General features: G+C 41.0%; 1 protein-coding gene across 1 annotated transcript; it reads right to left on the reverse strand.

The window, feature by feature from the left end:
• Positions 1 to 7362: 7362 nt before the first annotated feature.
• Positions 7363 to 17635, reverse strand: ZNF396 (zinc finger protein 396). Its single transcript, XM_010362704.2, is given in 7 exon segments — positions 7363 to 9673; positions 10576 to 10684; positions 10686 to 10921; positions 14367 to 14509; positions 14786 to 14903; positions 14906 to 15275; positions 17424 to 17635. Coding segments are annotated over 6 exon segments (999 nt in total). The 5' UTR covers positions 15204 to 15275; positions 17424 to 17635; the 3' UTR covers positions 7363 to 9578.
• Positions 17636 to 18598: the final 963 nt, after the last annotated feature.

Consider the following 18598-nt stretch of genomic DNA (forward strand, 5'->3'; position numbering starts at 1 on the left):
AGGGTCTAGCCTTGTCTCAAATGAGACTTTGGACTTTTGAGTTAATGCTGGAATAAGTTAAGACTTTGGGGGCTGTTGGGAAGACATGATTGTACTTTGCAATGTGAAATGGACATGAAATTTGGATGGGGCCAGGAGCAGAATGATAGGGTTTGGTTCTATGTCCCTGCCCAAATCTCATGTGAAATTGTGATCCCCAATATTGGAGGTGGGGCCTGATGGGAGGTGATTGGATCATGGGGGTGAGTTCTCATGAATGGTTTAACACCATCACCCTTGGTGCTTTCCTTGTGATAGAGTTCTCAAGAGATCTGGTTATTTAAAAGTGTGTAGCACCTCCCTACCTCTCTCTTGTACCTGGTCTGGCCGTGTAAGAGGTACCTGCTTCCCCTTCATCTTGCACCATGATTGTAAGTTTCATGAGGCCTCCCCAGAAACCAAACGGATGCCAGCATCATGCTTCCTATATAGAAATAAATTTCTGTTGTTTAAACCACTCAGCTTATGGTATTTTTGTTATAGCAGCCCAAACTCACTAAGACAACTTTATATTCTACAACCTTGCCAAACTCCATTATTATTATTATTAGGAAGTTTTTTGTAGATTCAGTGGGATTTTTTTAAGGTAGATGTACATGGTACCTGCAAATTGGAAGCACTTATTTTAAAAACAAACAGCATCCATAACTTTCTTTTTCAATTTTTAAAATTAGAGACAGGGTCTCATTTTGTCATCCAGGCTGGAGTACAGTGGTATGATCATGGCTCATTGCAGCCTCAACCTCCTGGGCTCAAGTGATTCTCCTACCTCAGCCTCCTGAGTAGCTAGCATTACAGGTGTTGCCACTACATCTGGCTCATTTTTAAAAATTTTTTGTAGAAATGGTGTCTCACTGTGTTGCCAGTCTGGTCTGAAACTCCTGGCCTTAAGTAATCCTCCTGCCTTGACATCCCAAAGTACTGGGATTACAGGTGTGAACCACCATGCCAAGCTGTGTGTAATTTTCATATCTTGCCTTATTGTACTGGTTAGGACTTGAATTACAATGTTGAATAGCAGTGCAGAGTAGACATCCTTTTTTTGTTCTCAGTCTTAAGGGGAAAAACATTCGGTCTTTCATAATTAAGTGTTATATTAGCCCTAGATTTGTAGTGGATACACTTTACAAGTTTGAAGAAGCCTCCTTCTATTCTTTTCATAAATGGATGTTGAATTTTGTCAAATACTTTTCCTGCATCAATTGATATGACCATGTGCTTTTTCCTGTTGACTATTAATATGGTAAATCAGCTTCACTGAATTTTGAGTATTGAGTCAACCTTACAGTTCTAGGATAAACCCTACTTGGTCGAGATGTTTTACCCTTTCTATACATTGCTGAATTAAATTTGCTAGTATTTTGTTGAGGAGTTTTGTGCCTATGTCTATGAAGGATATTGGATTGTAGTTTCCTTGTACTGTCCTTTTTTTTTTTTTTTTTTTTTTGGTCGATCTTTTACTCTCTGTGTCATTTAGATTCAATAATTTCTTTTGATTTATCACTATTTCCTCTGTCATTTCCGTTTTCCCATTGAACCCATCAGGTGAATATTTTATTTTGATTGTTGTATTTTTCACTTCAAAAATTTCTATTCGTTTCCTCTTTATATCTTCCATTTCTTTCCTGATATATATCCTTCCATTCATTCACCCTTACTTTCAAAGCATGGTTATAAAACTTGCCCTAAAGTTTTTTCTGTGAATCCTAATGTCTGTATCATCTAGGTGTTGGCATCACTTGATTTTTTTTTCTCTTGCAACTTGAGATATTACTGGTTCTTTCTGTGCCTAGTAATTTTGCATTGTATCCTGCACATTTTCAATATTATGCTGTCAGATCCTGGGTATTATTTAAGTCATAAGGAGAATGTTGATGTTTTTGTTTAACAGGCAAATACCCTAATTAGGGTCAGATTGCGAGTTCTGATCTGCATTGTGTGGGCTGCAGTTTCAATGTCAGTTCAGGTTTCAAACATTTCCAGTTCAATTTGGGTCTTTGTGTGTGCCACCCAGTGGCCAATCTGGGGCCTAAGCAGTAGTCTATCTTGTAGCTCAGTTCTCAATGCTTGTGATGTGCCAGTTAGGGTCAGCTCCACACAAGTGCAGTTTAGAGGTGAGCAGACGGGCTCTTACAAAACTTTAGGGGATCTCACTTGATCTCCATTCTCTTTGCAATAACTTTATCACTTTTCTGGCTCCCTGGGGCCTCTCTTACCAGTTTTTCAGCTAGAAAGCTGGGGTTTTAGTTTCCTGGTTTAGTTCTGCTGTTTACCTCTCCCAACTGCATTCTGAATCCTGGTCCAAGCAGCCAGAGGACACAGAGAAAATAAAAGCAATGGGGATTTGCTCCATGCTTCTGGGACTAAAGCAGCTCTGTTCAGAACAAAGTATTCCTCTCCCTCTGAGTTTAAAGTGCCTTCCCACAGCCTGGGTGACACAATGAGGCCCTGTCTCTAAAATAAATAGATAATTAAATAAATTAAATTAAATGCCTTCTCAAAGACTACTGCCATTGCAGTGCTGCTGACGCCAATGCTACTGTCATAGTATTCCTTGAAGACTGGGGTAGAAGAGAAGGGAAATAAAGCAAAAAATACTGTATGTGGGATTTCCACATTCTCTCTGACCCTTAGAACCCCCCTTTCCCACTCCAAACTTTATTAGGGCAGGGATTTTTTTTTTTAAAGCGGCTTCATTTTTGTTTCTTCCAATACTTTTGTTTTTCATTGTGATAAAATATATGTAACATAAAAATTGATCATTTTAACCATTTTAAGTGTACAATTCCTTAGGCCAGAAACAGAACTCTTATCTTGGAACTTTCTATTCATTCTTGGTGTGCACTTCTGGGTTTCAAGCTGCCTTTGAGTCTAGGCAAAGAGATGCCAAGTGGAGAAGATAGTAAATTCAGTACTAGTTTAGTAGATTTCAAATTCTGTCCTCCTTCCCCAATCTGCTTGCTGTCATTTACTTTGAAGAGTCCTAGATTTTGTCCAGACTTTCCAATTAGTGTGAGAGATGGGGTCAGGAGTGTGCTTACTCTATCTTCCCTGGAGTCAGAGCCTCTGTTCTTGTTTTTATCATTCTATGCCCCCTCCTACTTACTTGGCTTAAGTTGCTTTTTTGGTTTTTTTCCCCCTCGTTTATTAATGTGGATGATTAGATAATTGATTTTAAATATTTATTCTCTTCTAATAAAGCTATTTAAAGGAATGGTACATCAGGGCTTCAGTCTTGCTTTCCTGTAGTTTTCTATTTTTTCCCTTCACATTATCTGCTTAAAATCCTGCAGTTTTCATAGCTCTTTCCTCCACATGTATCAGCTTCATCTTCCAGCTGATGCAGCATTTCCTAGCATCGTAACCAGTCACAGTAACATGTGGGAATAGGACGATATCATCTGTCTCTTTTTTTATAAGAAAGCAAGCTTTTCCCAGAAGTCATGGGGCAGGCTTCTCCTGATGTCTCATTGGCCTGGATTGGGTGAAATACTCATTCTTAAACCAAAAGCAGGCAGGTGGAATTGTTTTTGTTTTGTTTTAATTTTTTTTTCTTTTTAAAAAGATGGGGTCTTGCTTTGTTACCCAGCTGGTCTTGAACTCCTGGGCGTAAGCAATCTTCTGGCCTCAGCCTCCCAAAGTGCTAGGATTACAGGTGCGAGCCACCATGCCTGGCCTACAGGTGCAATTGGATGATCATGATTGGCTTGGACTAATCATTTGGGGTAGAAAAAATATTAAGAAGTCAAACCGTAAAACCACCTAGGTAACAAGACTGGTAATAGCCAAAAAATAAAAAACAAAGTTTAATAGGCTGATCCAGTTCTGATGTAGCACATTAACATGTCCAACTGGAGATATTCTACCTAGAATCCTGACAACTACTTCTAAGATGGATAGAATTGAGCCTCCAAAGCTATATAGGAAAATATACCAAATGTCTATGTGGTTGATCATTAACTATGACAGTGGAGTTCCACACCTTATGCAAGCTGTCTCCCAATGTCATTGTCACCTTTGAATAAAAATGACACTTCAGTTGAAGACAAACCATTTAGATTCAAAGACAACTAAGATTAATACACCCAGACAATAATGTACATACATTGAGCAAAATCTCAGGAATCAGCAAAGTAATTAAACATATAGCTTTATACAAGAAAATAATTTTGAATCTAAGAAATTACAACCAATCTTTATGTTATTTCCTAGCCATTCAGGATCTGTGGACTATATGATCCATTTGAACATTCTTCCAGGGCTCCTTAGATAATCTCATCATCCCCTGTTCTCGATGTTTAGTGGCAAAGGGAGCATTATTTGGGCTTATAGTCAGTCCTTTCACCAAGGACATCTGGATTTTATCTTTCAGATTCTTTGCTTTTGAAAAACATTCATTCCAGAGGATTTTTTTTCTTTGCTAGAATATAAGCTTTATTATGGCAGGGATTATAAAAAAGCAGCTTCATTTTTGTTTCTTCCAATGCTTTTGTTTTTCATTGTGATAATACATACATAACAAAAATTTATCATTTTAACCATTTTTAAGTGTACAATTCAGTGGTATTAAGAACATTCATGTTATTCAACTATCACCACTCTACATTTCCAGAACGTTTTCATCATCTTAAACAGAAACCATGTATCCACAATTAACTTCCATTCCCCCTCCCCTCTAGCCCCTGGTAATCATTATTTGACTTTATGTCTTTACGAATTTGCCTATTCTAGGTACCTCAAATAAGCAGAATCATATTTGTCCTTTCTTGTCTAGCTTATTTCACTTAGCATAGTGTTTTTAAGATTCATCCTTGTAGTATGTGTCAGAATTTCATTTGTTTTTATGGCTGAATAATACTCTCTTATATGTCTATATCAAATTGTTTATTCATTTATATGTAGATGGTCATTTGCGTAGTCTCCACCTTTTGGTTATTTCAAATAATGCTGCTATGAACATTGGTATACAGATACCTGTTTGAGTCTCTGCTTTCAGATCTTTTGAGTATATACATAGAAGTGGAATTACTGGATCATATGGGAATTTTGTTTAACTTTTTGAGGAACCACCAAACTGTTTTCCATAATAGCTACACCATTTTACATTCCCAATGGCAATGCACAAAGGTTCCAATTTCTCCTCATCTTTTCCAATACCTGTTTCTTTTTAAAATAATTACCATCCTAACGTTGTGAAGTGGTATCTCGTTGTGCTTTTGTTTGCATTTCCCTAATGATTAGTGACGTTGGACATCTTTTCGTGTGCTTATTGGGCATTTATGTATCCTCTTTGGAGAAGTGTCTATTCATGACCTTTGCCCATTTTTGAAATTTCTGTTGTTGAGTTGGAGGGGTTCTTTATATATTCTAGATAGTAATCCCTTATCAGATACATAATTTTCAAGTATTTTTGTTCCACAAGTATTTGAGTGCCTATTATGGGCCACGTACCATGCCAGATGCTTAGGAAACAATGGTAAATGAATGGGGCTGCTCATGCTCTCAAGCAACATGAAATAGGGGAGTCAATACAGAAATAGATATAATCTTCATTTAACAGGGCAAAAAGTTATCATATTGCTTCTCAAATGAGCAAAGGAAAATGTAGTTTATTTTTTCTAACTGATAATCTTTTTTTCTTGAATCCCTGCCCCACTGGGTGGGTGGGTGGGTGGTGAAAGAGCTGAATTAAATTGTTATATTTAGTTATTAATTATTAAATTGAATTATTCAGTCCATTTTAAGTTCAACTCTCTCTCATGGCTATTTCTCACTCTGCCCTTTTCTGCCATCTGCTTGACAAGGTGAGGGGGGCGTACATTCCCTGTAACAAGGTGGTGCTATGGATTGGGTGTTAGGTGGGCTTGCTGTTCTGATCTCTGGTTTTTATTTTGGGCAGCTGGTCTTCTGTGGTGCTTGCTCACCAAACCTGCGGCAACAAATCATCTGTTTGTTCTGGTTGGGCTGGTGATCAGTGTCTCTTCCTTGGTGATTTGCCTCCACTTTGTTTCTAGGAAAAGTTATAGGTCCCCATTAAGCTCTAGTGGGCCCTGCAGCTCTTTGCTACACGATCCACAAGGTTACTTGCTCAACTATCCCAACTTCCCAGCTCTATAGTCAGCTATTTTCCAAGGTTCCCACCGGGTACAGAAAACTGCCATATCTCTTTTAAGCCACATACTAGCTGACAGAGGCAGGCCATTTACCTAACACGGAATTGCCGTTTTTATTAGAGTTCAGTGTTGGAGCACCAGCAGTCTGTTCAACAATTTTCCTCCCAATGCACTCAATGGCAAGGGGGCACAGCCCTCTCCCCTTGATTCTCCCCTAACCCCCTCCACAGTTCTGCAGGGGTTGGGCAACAGAGGTGAAAGGACACCCTGTGCCTGACCCTCTCATTGTCTCACTCACTCTTTCCAGGACTAGGAGAGCCTTAAAAATATTTCTTTTTGCTAATCTGTAACTTTTTCCACCCCAAGGTGTCATTTATTCTCCTCTTCCTTGCAGCCATATTTTCAATTTAATACTTTAAAAATATTTTATTTCATGAGATAAATGTAATGGTAAGGATAAGAACAGACTGATATGCAATTAACATAAGAGTGTAGTGATGCTCCCCAACCTACTCTTTGGGTGTTAGGGAAGAAGTGGTACCTAAACTAAAACATGCAGAATACACAGGAATTAGGTAACATGCGAAAGCTAGATAGGCGTTCAAAAAGAGTACATGGAAAGGTCCAAAGGCTGGAGGACTTCTGACAGTTCAAAATGGCTGAAGCACAGAGGCAATGGCAAGAGCTGAAGCTGAAGTGGTAAGCTGTGGTCAGATCACAAACAGCCTTAAAAATCTTGTTTAGCAGTTTTGACTTTATCCTAAAACAAGGGAAAGCCTATGTCTTAGACAGGAAAAGGGCATGATAAAATGTATGCCTTAGCAAGATTACTCTGGTTCACGGACTGGCCACCATCTTGAATTTTGCCAGTGTGAGCTGGAAAAATATAGGGTAGGAGGGAGGGTCACAACAGCATATTTAAGTGTTAAAGGGATGGATGCAGAAGGAAGGCAGAGAGTGAAGAAATAGAAGAGAGGAAGAATGACTGGAAGCCAAGGCCTTTCAGAGGTGAGAATGTTGTGAGGCTCAGAGGGGAAAGACCCCTCTCTCATTCTCAGAAGAGGGAAAGGAAATGATGGGTAAAGTGTAAATAATTTGGCAAATTTAGTCACAGGAACTTGTAAGAGTTCTTATCTTTTTTTTCTTTAATGCAGGAAGCAAAACATAGTTGTCTGCTCATAAGGAGTAAGGTGGCAAAGGATTAGTATGGCAAACACGGTTGGCTAACCCAATGTTGTCCTCAACCCCCATCTGCCCTGCTTTCCCTCTAGAGGTTGAAAATGCTTGCCCTACCAGACACACTTGTAACAATGAAACACAAGCAAGATTTTGATAGGGTTTTTGGAAAGCTTTTTGCTTAACATGACTGTCTTTGTCCTTTCTTCCTGACTTAATCCCAGTTCCTAGAGCTGTGACAGCTCTCTCGAAAATCGGACAAAATAGCATGAGGTAAAGCTAGACCAGTCATCATTCCAGCCGCTGACTGAGAGCCAGCAACCCACCTTCCAGATTTTGGGTTGAAAATTCCTATTTGTTTAAACCACTAAAGATGGATTTTGCATCCAGAAGCATTCCTAACACAGAAAGGCTTGTTGTGTTAAGCCACTGTTGTAAGGACAGTGATGAACATTTGACTTGGTCTCTGAAGAGAATGGGAGTGGTAAACAAAGACAAAACCAAAAACAAACAAACCACAAAGGATTATTGGTAACCTTGAAGGCCCAGATAAAGTGACAGCCACTAAAACAATACCAATTTCATTTTGGAGTATTTACTATCCCTGAAAATTAATCAATATAATGGTTAATAATAAATGCTAATAAAATGCAAATTTTTAAAACCAAGGTTAGCTCAACTAATTCTCCTTTTATATAAACTAGTACCATTCACTCACTAGGATACCTACATAACTGCGAAATTCAAAGTACACAGAAACACTCTTTAAAGATTCATCATAGATGATATGATTCATGCCACTTTCTGGTGACGACATTCATATTATTCACAATAAAGAGAATGCAACCTTACAAAGTTGACAGCAGCACCAAGTGAAGATAGGTGCTTCCTTCAAAATACTTGATTTAGATTCTGCCATCTTATTCACACAGAACCTAAGAAACTCTTTCCGTATTTAAGCAGTAATTCACAATATACACATCTCTGAGGCATTTGTTGTTTCAACAGATGGTTTGTTCCTCTCCGTAATTACAAAGAGAATGAGCCCCAAATAAAAAGCATCCTACATTTTTAGTGACTCAAAATACACACAACTCAATATAAAATTCATATTCACTAGAGCTACAAATCATAATCACTACCAGAAAATTCTATAATAAAATGTACACGCACTTCTCCTTCTACTAATCTTATATTTATCAGCATGGTAACTAAGTAGAGTGTGGTAATTCCACATATTTGGAGCTCCTCTAAGCCAATTTCTGGAGATACTCCAGAAGATATGGTTGGATTTTCCGAGAATGAAATGTTTTACACTTTATGAGGAACCCAACCAGACAAAGAAGTTGACTATGAGTCTTTTCCCTTATTCCAAGGACTTTGATTTCTGATGTTTGCCTCCATATTGGGTAACTGTAACACCGTGGAAAACACAATACATGTATTATTATAGTAACATTACAGAGTTTTATCAAGAATCTCTGGAAAAGAGATAATTATGTTTGTATACTGTCAGAATAATTTTAATAATGTATGATTCAGTAATTTTATTTTTCAACAGGGAATCTGGCTGAATTAAACACAGGTAAAACTTATAGCTACTCATATCCCATAGATAAGCCAAATAAGATATCCCATAAATGTCTTAAAACTTATAAACTATAATGGTTAGGTTCAACAATTGTTTATAAGGGACTGCAGTGGACCCTTTACATTGAACTTCAGTGATTTGTCCATATGTACAAGAGCATCAAAACCAGGGTCTCATTTCATGACAGCATGTCTAGAAACTCATCTTACTAAGAATGCAGACGACTATGAAAAGGTTGTCTTGTGATGCTTGAAACATATTCATAGCTGATTTGTGCCAGAAAAAGGGACATTGAAGCACTGTCATTAGCAGTTAAGGGCTTCCACTAGTTAAGCTGTGGTACATTTCTCCATCACACACTGTACTTGCCAACACTTGTGGTACATCTCTCATTTGACAATTTCGTTCATCTCACTTTTTTCTTTATATTAAGATGATCGTCATCTTAATTACAGAAGCACCCACAGAATAATATTGTTATGAAAACATTCCTTGTTTAGCTGACTCCTTGTAGACATGCAGTCATTTTCATCTTTCCATTGACTTATTTCCAAGTTACATTGCAAAGGAGATTATTTTTTTCCAACATAGGAAATTAACTTGATATCAGTAGTATGGAGGGCTCTTGTGTGCTTTCATAAGAGATTAAGGCCCTTTATTTATCTGCCTCCTGAAAGTGACCTGGGACACTTCAGCCTAGTCTTGAAGTACATATTATTTTGGGCCTCTGCAATCCTATGTTCATAGTCTGAATCTAGTAACAGAAGACAAAATAGGAATTTTATCATTTTATTTTATTTTATTTTATTTTAGAGACTGGAGTCTCGCTCTGTCTCTGAGGCTGGAGTACAGTGGCATGATCTCAGCTCACTGCAACCTCCGCTTCCCAGGTTCAAGCAATTTTCCTGCCTCAGCCTCCTTAGCAGCTGGGATTACAGGCGCATGCCGCCACGCCTGGCTAATTTTTTGAATTTTAGTAGAGACGGGGTTTCACCATGTTGTCCAGGCTGGTCTTGAGCTCCTGAGTTCACGCAATCTGCCTGCCTTGGCCTCCCAAAGTGCTAGGATTACAGGCACGAGCCACCACACCCAGCCAGGAATTTTTTTTGAGTGCTTTAATTTTTCATCTTTAGAATTCTAGTGCTCAAGTTATGAAATGGAGGAGAATATCTATTTTTACACTGTGTAACTCAAACATTCCTTCTCAATGAGGGAAAAAACAACTCGTCTAAAAAGATATACACTAGTTCATTATATGTGTTAATAATGAAAATAGTAGAACATGTCTGAGAATGCCTTTTCAAGAGCTGTGTAGGGTAGAAATCTGAATTAAGCTTTGGAATGGCAAACATCAGAATTGACACTGCATTAATAAGCAGGAAAGCAAATTATGCTGACATGAGATCTTCAACCTTCTCTCCTGTGGCTTTCATGACTCTTGAAAGGAGTCTGGTGCTTACTAAGACCACTGATTTGTACTAAGGAGCATTTGCACCTTGTGTCTTCCCTTGTGCTGAAATAGCTTTGAGTAAATGCTTTGATTTCCTCATGATACTTATGGGACTTCTTTTCTAATGTGTCTTTTCCTATGTCTAAAAAGATTCGAGTCCTGACTAAAGGCTTTGCCACAGTCATGACACTTGTAGGGCTTCTCACCAGTATGGGTTCGTTGATGCTGAATCAGAATCATGCTTCGGCTGAATGCCTTTGCACACTCGTCACATGCATAAGGTTTCTCTCCACTGTGGATTCTCTGATGTAAAAAAAAGGGCTGAGCTCTGACTAAAGATTTTGCCACATTCATCACATTTGTGTTGTTTTTTCCGAGAAGGGTTTCCTTGTCTCCTTTCAAGCCTACCATCCTGTTCACAGGTTGCTCTATATGTGGAACTCTGGGAGGCACTGATATAAAGGATGTTAGAGACATCGCAATGCAGTTCTTTGCCTAAAGAAGTCTTCTGCCTTGCTGCGGATTTCACATTTGTAGTTTTGATGTCTTCATCTGAAATAGAAAAACGAATGTCATCAGGAAAGAGAAAGAATGATCCAAATGAAATATACATGATTATTGCTAGCATGTTTATAAAACAACACACAATGTGAAGGATGGAGAGTGTAAGACAAAATATTGAGAAGATTATATAAGACAAAGAGAAAGGTTTACATACGGAGGAGACAGTCAACTAAACTATAAAGATGAAAAGTTCTACGGAAAAGACAGAATAGGGAATAAGGATAAAAAGACATCAGAAACTAAGGAAAGTCTGGAAGGAAATAAAGGGCGTAAAAAGAAGAAATGATTCGAGACACAGAGAGACAGCTTGAAGGAGAGGAATCCAATGTGCCAGTGGGAGTAAGAAACAAGATTTAGTACTGGGGTATCAATAAACAAATAAAAAGCTTAATAATCATAAAGGAATCAATAACTATACAAAGAAATGAGCTGAAGAAAGCCAAGGGGCCAAAAAGGAATGTGGAAAATAAAGTAAGAAAATATAAGTTAGGCAAATAAAGGGAAGAATATAGACTAGGATAACTAGTACCTCAAAAGATCAAGGGTAGCACAGTACCCATCGATGAAAAACCTCTACTCCTGTATGGATTTTATATTACTGGTTGAATGGCTGTTTGTTGTATTATTTTGTATTACTTTTAACATCTATGAAAAATGTACATGGCTGCTTATGGGCTGCAGTCACTCAGGCGGCACACAAATCTGGCTTGATGCAGAGGGCCTTATGACTCAGGGTGCCTAAAGCTCCAGCAGAACTGCTAACTCAGATGTGAAAATGCCAGTGTAATGTGGATGCATTACCTGAAGAAATCACTTTAGTTATCCTCATGGTGGCATTTTAACTGAAGCTGCTGAAAGACAGGAGCTTAAAATGAGTTTATAAAAGCAAAGTACAACAGTTTTGGACATATCTGGGGACATGACTTGGCTGGAGCTGAAGTAATTATATAAATAAGATTAAAAGCAACCCAGAGAGGCACTGATGATAAGTGATCCCCTGGGCCCTCTCAAGGCCTAATCAAAAGGATGGGGTGAGAAAGGTGGTCTGGGGAGAACAGTTAGTGATGGAGTGTGATACTGAGTAAGAAAACTGAGTTGTTTTACTCTTTATAATTTATTTAAAATGGATCTACCTGCTGTCTCTACAATCTCCTTAGAATCACCCAACATAAGCTCAAATCTTAACATAAGCCCTTCCCAATTCCTTCTTAATAACACACCCCATAGTTTCTGTGCCGTGTTCTCTTTCTTGCTGCAGCAAACTAAATAAACCTAACTTAAAAAACAAACAACAACAACAAAAAAAACTACATAAAAATCAAATCAAATCAAATGGGTCTAAATAGTTATTACAAAAGGAATTTTAAATTATTTCTTGTATTTATTCACAAATGTGGTGTCTCAGTCCATTTTCTGTTGCTTAGAATACCTGAATTTGAGTAATTTATTTATAAAAAGAATTTCTTATAGTTATGGAGATTGAGAAGTCCAGAGTGGAGGGGTGCATCTGGTGAGAGCCTTCTTGCTGATGGAGACCCTCTGAAGAGTTCTGAGGCAGTGGAGGGCATTTCACGGTGAGGGGTCTGAGCATACTAACATGCTAACTCAGCCCTTTCTTCCTGTTCTTATAAAGTTACCAGTTCTACTCCTATGATAACCCATGAACTCATTAATCCATGAATGATTAATGGATTCATGAGGGCAGGGGTGATAATCCAATTGCTTCTCAAAGGCATCACTTCTCAATACTGCCACACTTGGGATTAAGTTTCAACATCAGTTTTGGAGGACACAAATATTCAAACCACAGCATATGGCATACTCATTTATTGTTACTAGTTTAAGTGGAAATCATTTTATAAATGGTAAGGATTCTGTCTCAAATTCATTTTTGCTAGTTTATATTTCAAAGTGACCTCAATGATTAGTCATTACTATCAAAATCCTGGCATCAATTAATACTTTACAGCACTGAGACCAAGATCATCTCCCAGAAGCTTTGATAAGATATGACTCAGTACCACAGAAATCATGTTGTGGCCTTAAGAAATGGTTCTATTATTCTGTCACATGATGCTGGTTCTCTCTGCCGTGTACTGCAAGATCCTGGACCCTTTGCATTCTGTTTCAAATTTCTATGAATCTTTAAAAAAATGAAGGAAAGGCCTCCATGAGGACATTCAGAGGTAGGATGTGGTTCTTGCCACACCTGGCTTTGAGGTTGATACTTCTGTAGTCACCGCCACACCAAGCTGCTGAGTCTGGGATGGTCTCCCTCTCTTTCCTGATGGAAAATACTTTTTCGTGAAAAGACTTTCACTTTTCTAAGTAAACTAAGACAATTTCTAGACTGGAGGTATTACATGTCCCAGTATAAGCCTTCTGAGAGTCAGTACTTGCCAAGTTAGGGTAAGCAATGTTTTCTAAATCTTCCTAAATTACTGTATTTTCTTTGTGTAGTTTCTTATAAAAATTCCCTTGGAAAAACTCTTAACCTTGCTTAGCTATCAGCCACTCCTGAACTATGGAAGCAGTGCTGGAGGGAGGGAAGGCAATGCTCCCAAGTAGGATTTCCCTCTTAATCTCTGGCTCCTATTTTATCCAGGATGATCATCTAGACGTTGCTTCATCAGAGAGGCCTTCCTACCACTCTATATAATAAGATCCTATCCCCGCTATTCTGTTTACAGTAGCGTGGCCCTTTTATCAAATGAAATTTTACATTGAGTTCCAATATATAAAACAGATGAAAACACAGCTACTCTGTCTGAAGCAGGAACAAGCAGTCACAACCTATAAGGCCTCTAACTCAGCCTTATTTCCACTTCTTACCTTCATCTAACCCCCTTATTCTTTGTTTTGTTTTTATTTTTTCCCCAGAGCACTTATTTGTTTAGTATTTGCAATGGAAGAACAGATTGCTACACAGCTATTCTGGAGCACTTATAGAAAGCAATGCAAAGATCAGTTGAGGCCAGTTGAGGATGTGAGGGAGTAGCGAAATGTATTCGGAGCATGTAGGAGAACAAAGTCACCTTAGCAGCAATATGGGCAATTTTGCTACTAGATCCCACCAGTAACTGAGCAGTCATATAGGAAATGATGATGAGGATCAGTGGTCTCTGGGCTGTGTACCTTGGGGTCCCACAGACAAGCCTCAAGGGCTGCCTGAAGATAAAAGGGCTACTTTAAAAAGGCATGAAAACCCTGATGGAAATGTCAGGGATTTAATATCTGAAGATTTTATAAGAATCTCTGAAAAAGAAGAACAGAATACTGAAGATCTTCATTTAGTAGGACAAATAACAGAAGTTTTCACAGTAAGAAGATGACAGCGGGAGATTTGAGGCCTCTTGCATAAATCAGCCGAGATGTGTGTTGTGAGCAGAGGGCCCCTACACTTCCCACCATGAACTGAATCCTGCCCCCTCACCATGCGGTCTTAAGGACTGAAGCTCCCATGATGCTCCCTGGAGCTACTTCTTCATGGGCATGAGCTGGCTACTTGGCAATTCCTCAGTGATTTCTGAAGGTGCTAGCTTCTCTGCAATCATGTCCTTCCTTTGTCCAAAAAAAGACCTAAAAACAGGAATAACTGAGGCTGAAGAACACCATGAGGTTGGGACTTGAGGATAAAATAACAGAGAATAAACTATGCAAAAAGTATCATGGACACAGGAAAAGGGAGGTAAAAAGTAGAGCCACCTTCTATTTGCTGGGACACCCATTAGTACTTTCACCCCTACACATCCAGTTGTGCTGAATGGGAATACAGTTTGAGAGCTCTAGGCCCAATGATGTGCCAGCACTCTTGACTCAGCCTGGGGCTTCATCTCCACAGGAATCCTTCTTACCTGCTCTGGTCCATCAAGCTCTCTCTCCACATCCTCCAGCATAGTCATAGCTTCCTCTCCATTCTCTGGATGATGCTTCTGCACCCAGGCCTGTAGCTCTTTTGGGAGGATGGCCAGAACTGCTCCAGCACCAGCAGCTCCAGGATCTGCTCCTTGGTGTGCACCTCCGGCCTCAGCCAGAGATGACAAAGTTCCCGGAGCCAGCTCAGAGCCTCCCGGGGCCGAGGTGAATCCTGGTAGCCAAACTGCCTGAACTGCTGGCAGAAGGTCTCTGGGCTGTAGCTGCTGTTCCAGTGGAGTTTAGAGTCCAGATCACAGGTCTGTTCTTCCTCTTCCATCTTCACTGTCAGAATCCCATTACACTCCTCTGAAGTTTGTGTTAGGAGTGATGATGACTTTCCCAATTTTGCAGACATTTTGACAGACAAATAGCTCAGTACTGTTGGGCTCTAATCCTCAAGGAGGTAAAGCTCTCCTTATGGACACTCCTTAAATATGATTAAAGAAACAAGTGGAAAGAAGACAAAAGACAAATGCTTCTTACAACAAAACAACTAAGATTAGAAACATAAGACTGTATAGAAAATAGTGACCTTAGTCTTAACAGAAATCATGCTTTTATTTATTTATTTATTTTTTGAGATGGAGTCTTGCTCTGTTACCCAGGCTGGAGTGCCAGCGGTGTGATCTCAGCTCACTGCAACCTCTGCCTCCTGGGTTCAAGTGATTCTCGTGCTTCAGCGTCCTAAGTAGCTGGGACTACAGGTACCCGCCACCACGCCTGGCTAATTTTTGTATTTTCAGTACAGACGGGTTTCACCATGTTGGCCAGGCTACTCTCGAACTGACTTCAGGTGATCCGCCTGCCTCCTGAAGTGCTGGGAATACAGGCATGAGCCACCACGCCTGGCCCAGAAAACATGCTTTTGAAGAATACTTCTTTAAGAGAACCAAATAGCTAAGATTTATTAATTCATATGCATAAGTGATTCACAACTCATTCTGAAAACCATGCCCACAAGGTTAATGAGTATTACAAGAAGAGATCACCCAGGATTGCATAGAAGCTCTCAGATAATGGAAATAAGGGAAGCCTGAGAAATGCTATCACTCTGGAGCCAGTTTAAAGAGCCAATCAGTTTTCAGTCTGCTTCAAAGAGCTCAAAGAAATAGTCTCATGAGGGAAGTACTTTCAGCTTTTACTGTTAAAACATTATTCCACATTAAAGGAACCATTCCAACAAAACACAACAAAACAAAACCCAGTCAGCTGGGCACTGTGCTTGTGCCTGAAATCCCAGCACTTTGGGAAGCCAAGGTGGGAGATGGGAGGATCACCTGAGCCCAGGAGCTTGGGACTAGCCTGTGCAACACAGTAGGATCCCATCTCTACTTAAAAATAAATAAATAAAAAATAAGAAAAAAGAAAAACAACAACAAAGGCAACCGCACATTCCTTTATCTGAATGTATTTCCATTTTTTCCATATCCATATTATTTACTTAACTATGTATTTTAAAATACTTAGGTTGTTTCTAATTTCACTATTATAATTAATGCTGGGAGGCACATCTTTATGAATATACTATTTTTCTCCTTTCAACGTATTTCTTTCAAGCATTTCCCAAGCCTCTGCTTGTTGAGGATCAAAGGAGAACAGCAAATTCTGTCTTGCTATGTATTACCAAAATATTGCAAAAAAGACTGTATCAATTCACAATACCATCACAATCATAGTGACTTGTGAGGGCAACGATTTCTTTAAGTATTATTAGCTCGTTAGCAACAAAGGGGTGGGGATGGCACTTCTCTTTGTATCATTTTACTCTTAAGTATCATCAGTAACTAATCGCATTTTGTTGTTGTTGTTGTTTTGGGTTTTTTTTTTTTTGAGACAGAGTCTGGCTCTGTTGCCCAGGCTGGAGTACAGTGGCGGGATCTTGGTTCACTGCAGCCTCTGCCTTCCGGGTTCAAGTGATTCTCCTGCCTCAGCCTCCCAAGTAGCTGGGATTACAGACGTGTACCACCACGCCTGGCTAATTTTTATAGTTTTAGTAGAGACGGGCTTTCACCATGTTGGCCAGGCTGGTCTCAAACTCTTGACCTCAGGTGATCCATCTGCCTCGGCCTCCCAAAGTGCTGGGAGTACAGGCGTGAGGCACCGCATCCGGGCTAATCACATTTTTTAAATTGGGCAGGAGGTATATGATAGTGTTTGTACAACTTCAGCAAATGATGACTACTTTAAAAATCTTACGTGCGCCTCCATCTTCCCTTGTTATGTATCCTGCCATTTGATTTTTTTTCTCACTTCAAGTACTGTTCTAGGTACTGAAGAAACACCAGTTTCCTGTATAAAGCCTGTGAGTTCATAAACCTTGTTACCAAATAAACGATACAACTTTACACAATGATGTGCTATGAAACAAACAATAGCAGACACACATATTAATAGAATTTACTATGTGCCAAGCACTGTTTTAAACACCTTAGGAAAAATAAACAAAGGTTAAATCCTCATAAAAGCTCTAGATTATTTTTATCCCCATGTTGTAGATGGGGAAGCAGTCACAGCAAAGCCAGATACTCTGACCAAGGGCAAAGCTGGGGTCTGAATCCAGGCAGTCCACACTTACCCATGGTGCTGTGTGGTTAAGAGGCCATAGGCAGCAGGGGCCCCTGGGGTGACCACTACGCGTTTTCTCAGCGCAGAGGAGGAAGCGGCGGCAGGAAGCCGCACTCCCAGATGAAGAGGGGCCGGAAGAGTCTGGGGAACGAGACCCGAGAGGTGGGAAAGGTTGACGTCACCGGTTTGGAGCCGTCAGGTACCTTAAGGGATATATGAGGGACCCCGGGGCTAAAGCAGCCTCTGGAAGAGAGTGGCCGCCCTGTCACTTCAGCGCCAGGCGCAGAATCTGTGCTAAACCTGAGGGGGGAAGGAACCCCCGACACCACACGACGGCCAGAAAGAACGGGGTCCGTGGTGGGGAGGCTTCAATCAAAGCCTGGGACGCAGGGGTCTTTCCGCAGGGGACGCCGCTCTTGGCTCCACCCTGCTGTGGCGGGCGGGCTACGGGAGGGCTGGGCTGACTTCCGACAGTCTCCGGACCACCCGCGCCCACCGCGCCGCGCCGTGCGCCTACCAGGCTGGGAACCGCCGGGGCGAAGCGGCAGCTGGCGCGTGGGGCCGACGGGCGGCGCGTGGGGCCGACGGGCGGCGCGTGGGGGCGGCAGGGGGCGCGGGTTCAGCTGGGAGGGCAGGCGCCGGGGTCTGCCGGGGAAGGACGAGGGGAAAGGGTGCGCGGACTCCCGGGCAGAGAGCGAGGTGGGGGCAGCGGCGAGGAGGGTCTTGGGGATCTGGGACTGTGTAGAGGGTGCTGCACTGGCGCGCGGAGGAAGGGGTGGCGCCGAGTCCGCCGTCGCCTCTCCGCGTCCCCCTTCCACCGCCCGGGAACCGCCGCTTCTGACCGCGGCTTGGGGGCCCTAAAGAGGCCTCGGGTCTCACCTCCCGGCAGAGAAGCGCCGACCCAGGCACCGTCGGGGAGAAACCGGGAAACTGCACGCTGCGCAATAGCTTCCGGTTCTGGAGGCGGGTGGGGGCGGGGCCCGGAACGCTGGGACGTTGCCACGGAGACGAGCCGCCGGGGCCGCACACTTGGGACAAAGAGAGCGAACTGGAAGGCTCGACAGGTGGGAATCCAGCTGCTCTGTTCAGTATTCGGTTCAGTAAACTAGCATTGTTGCTTCGGAAAGTACTTTTGCTTACATTATTCATTTACTCCGATAACTCAGTAAGGTTATTCCCATTTTA

Source organism: Rhinopithecus roxellana, chromosome 21, assembly GCF_007565055.1.
Source record: "Rhinopithecus roxellana isolate Shanxi Qingling chromosome 21, ASM756505v1, whole genome shotgun sequence".
NCBI lineage: Eukaryota > Metazoa > Chordata > Mammalia > Primates > Cercopithecidae > Rhinopithecus > Rhinopithecus roxellana.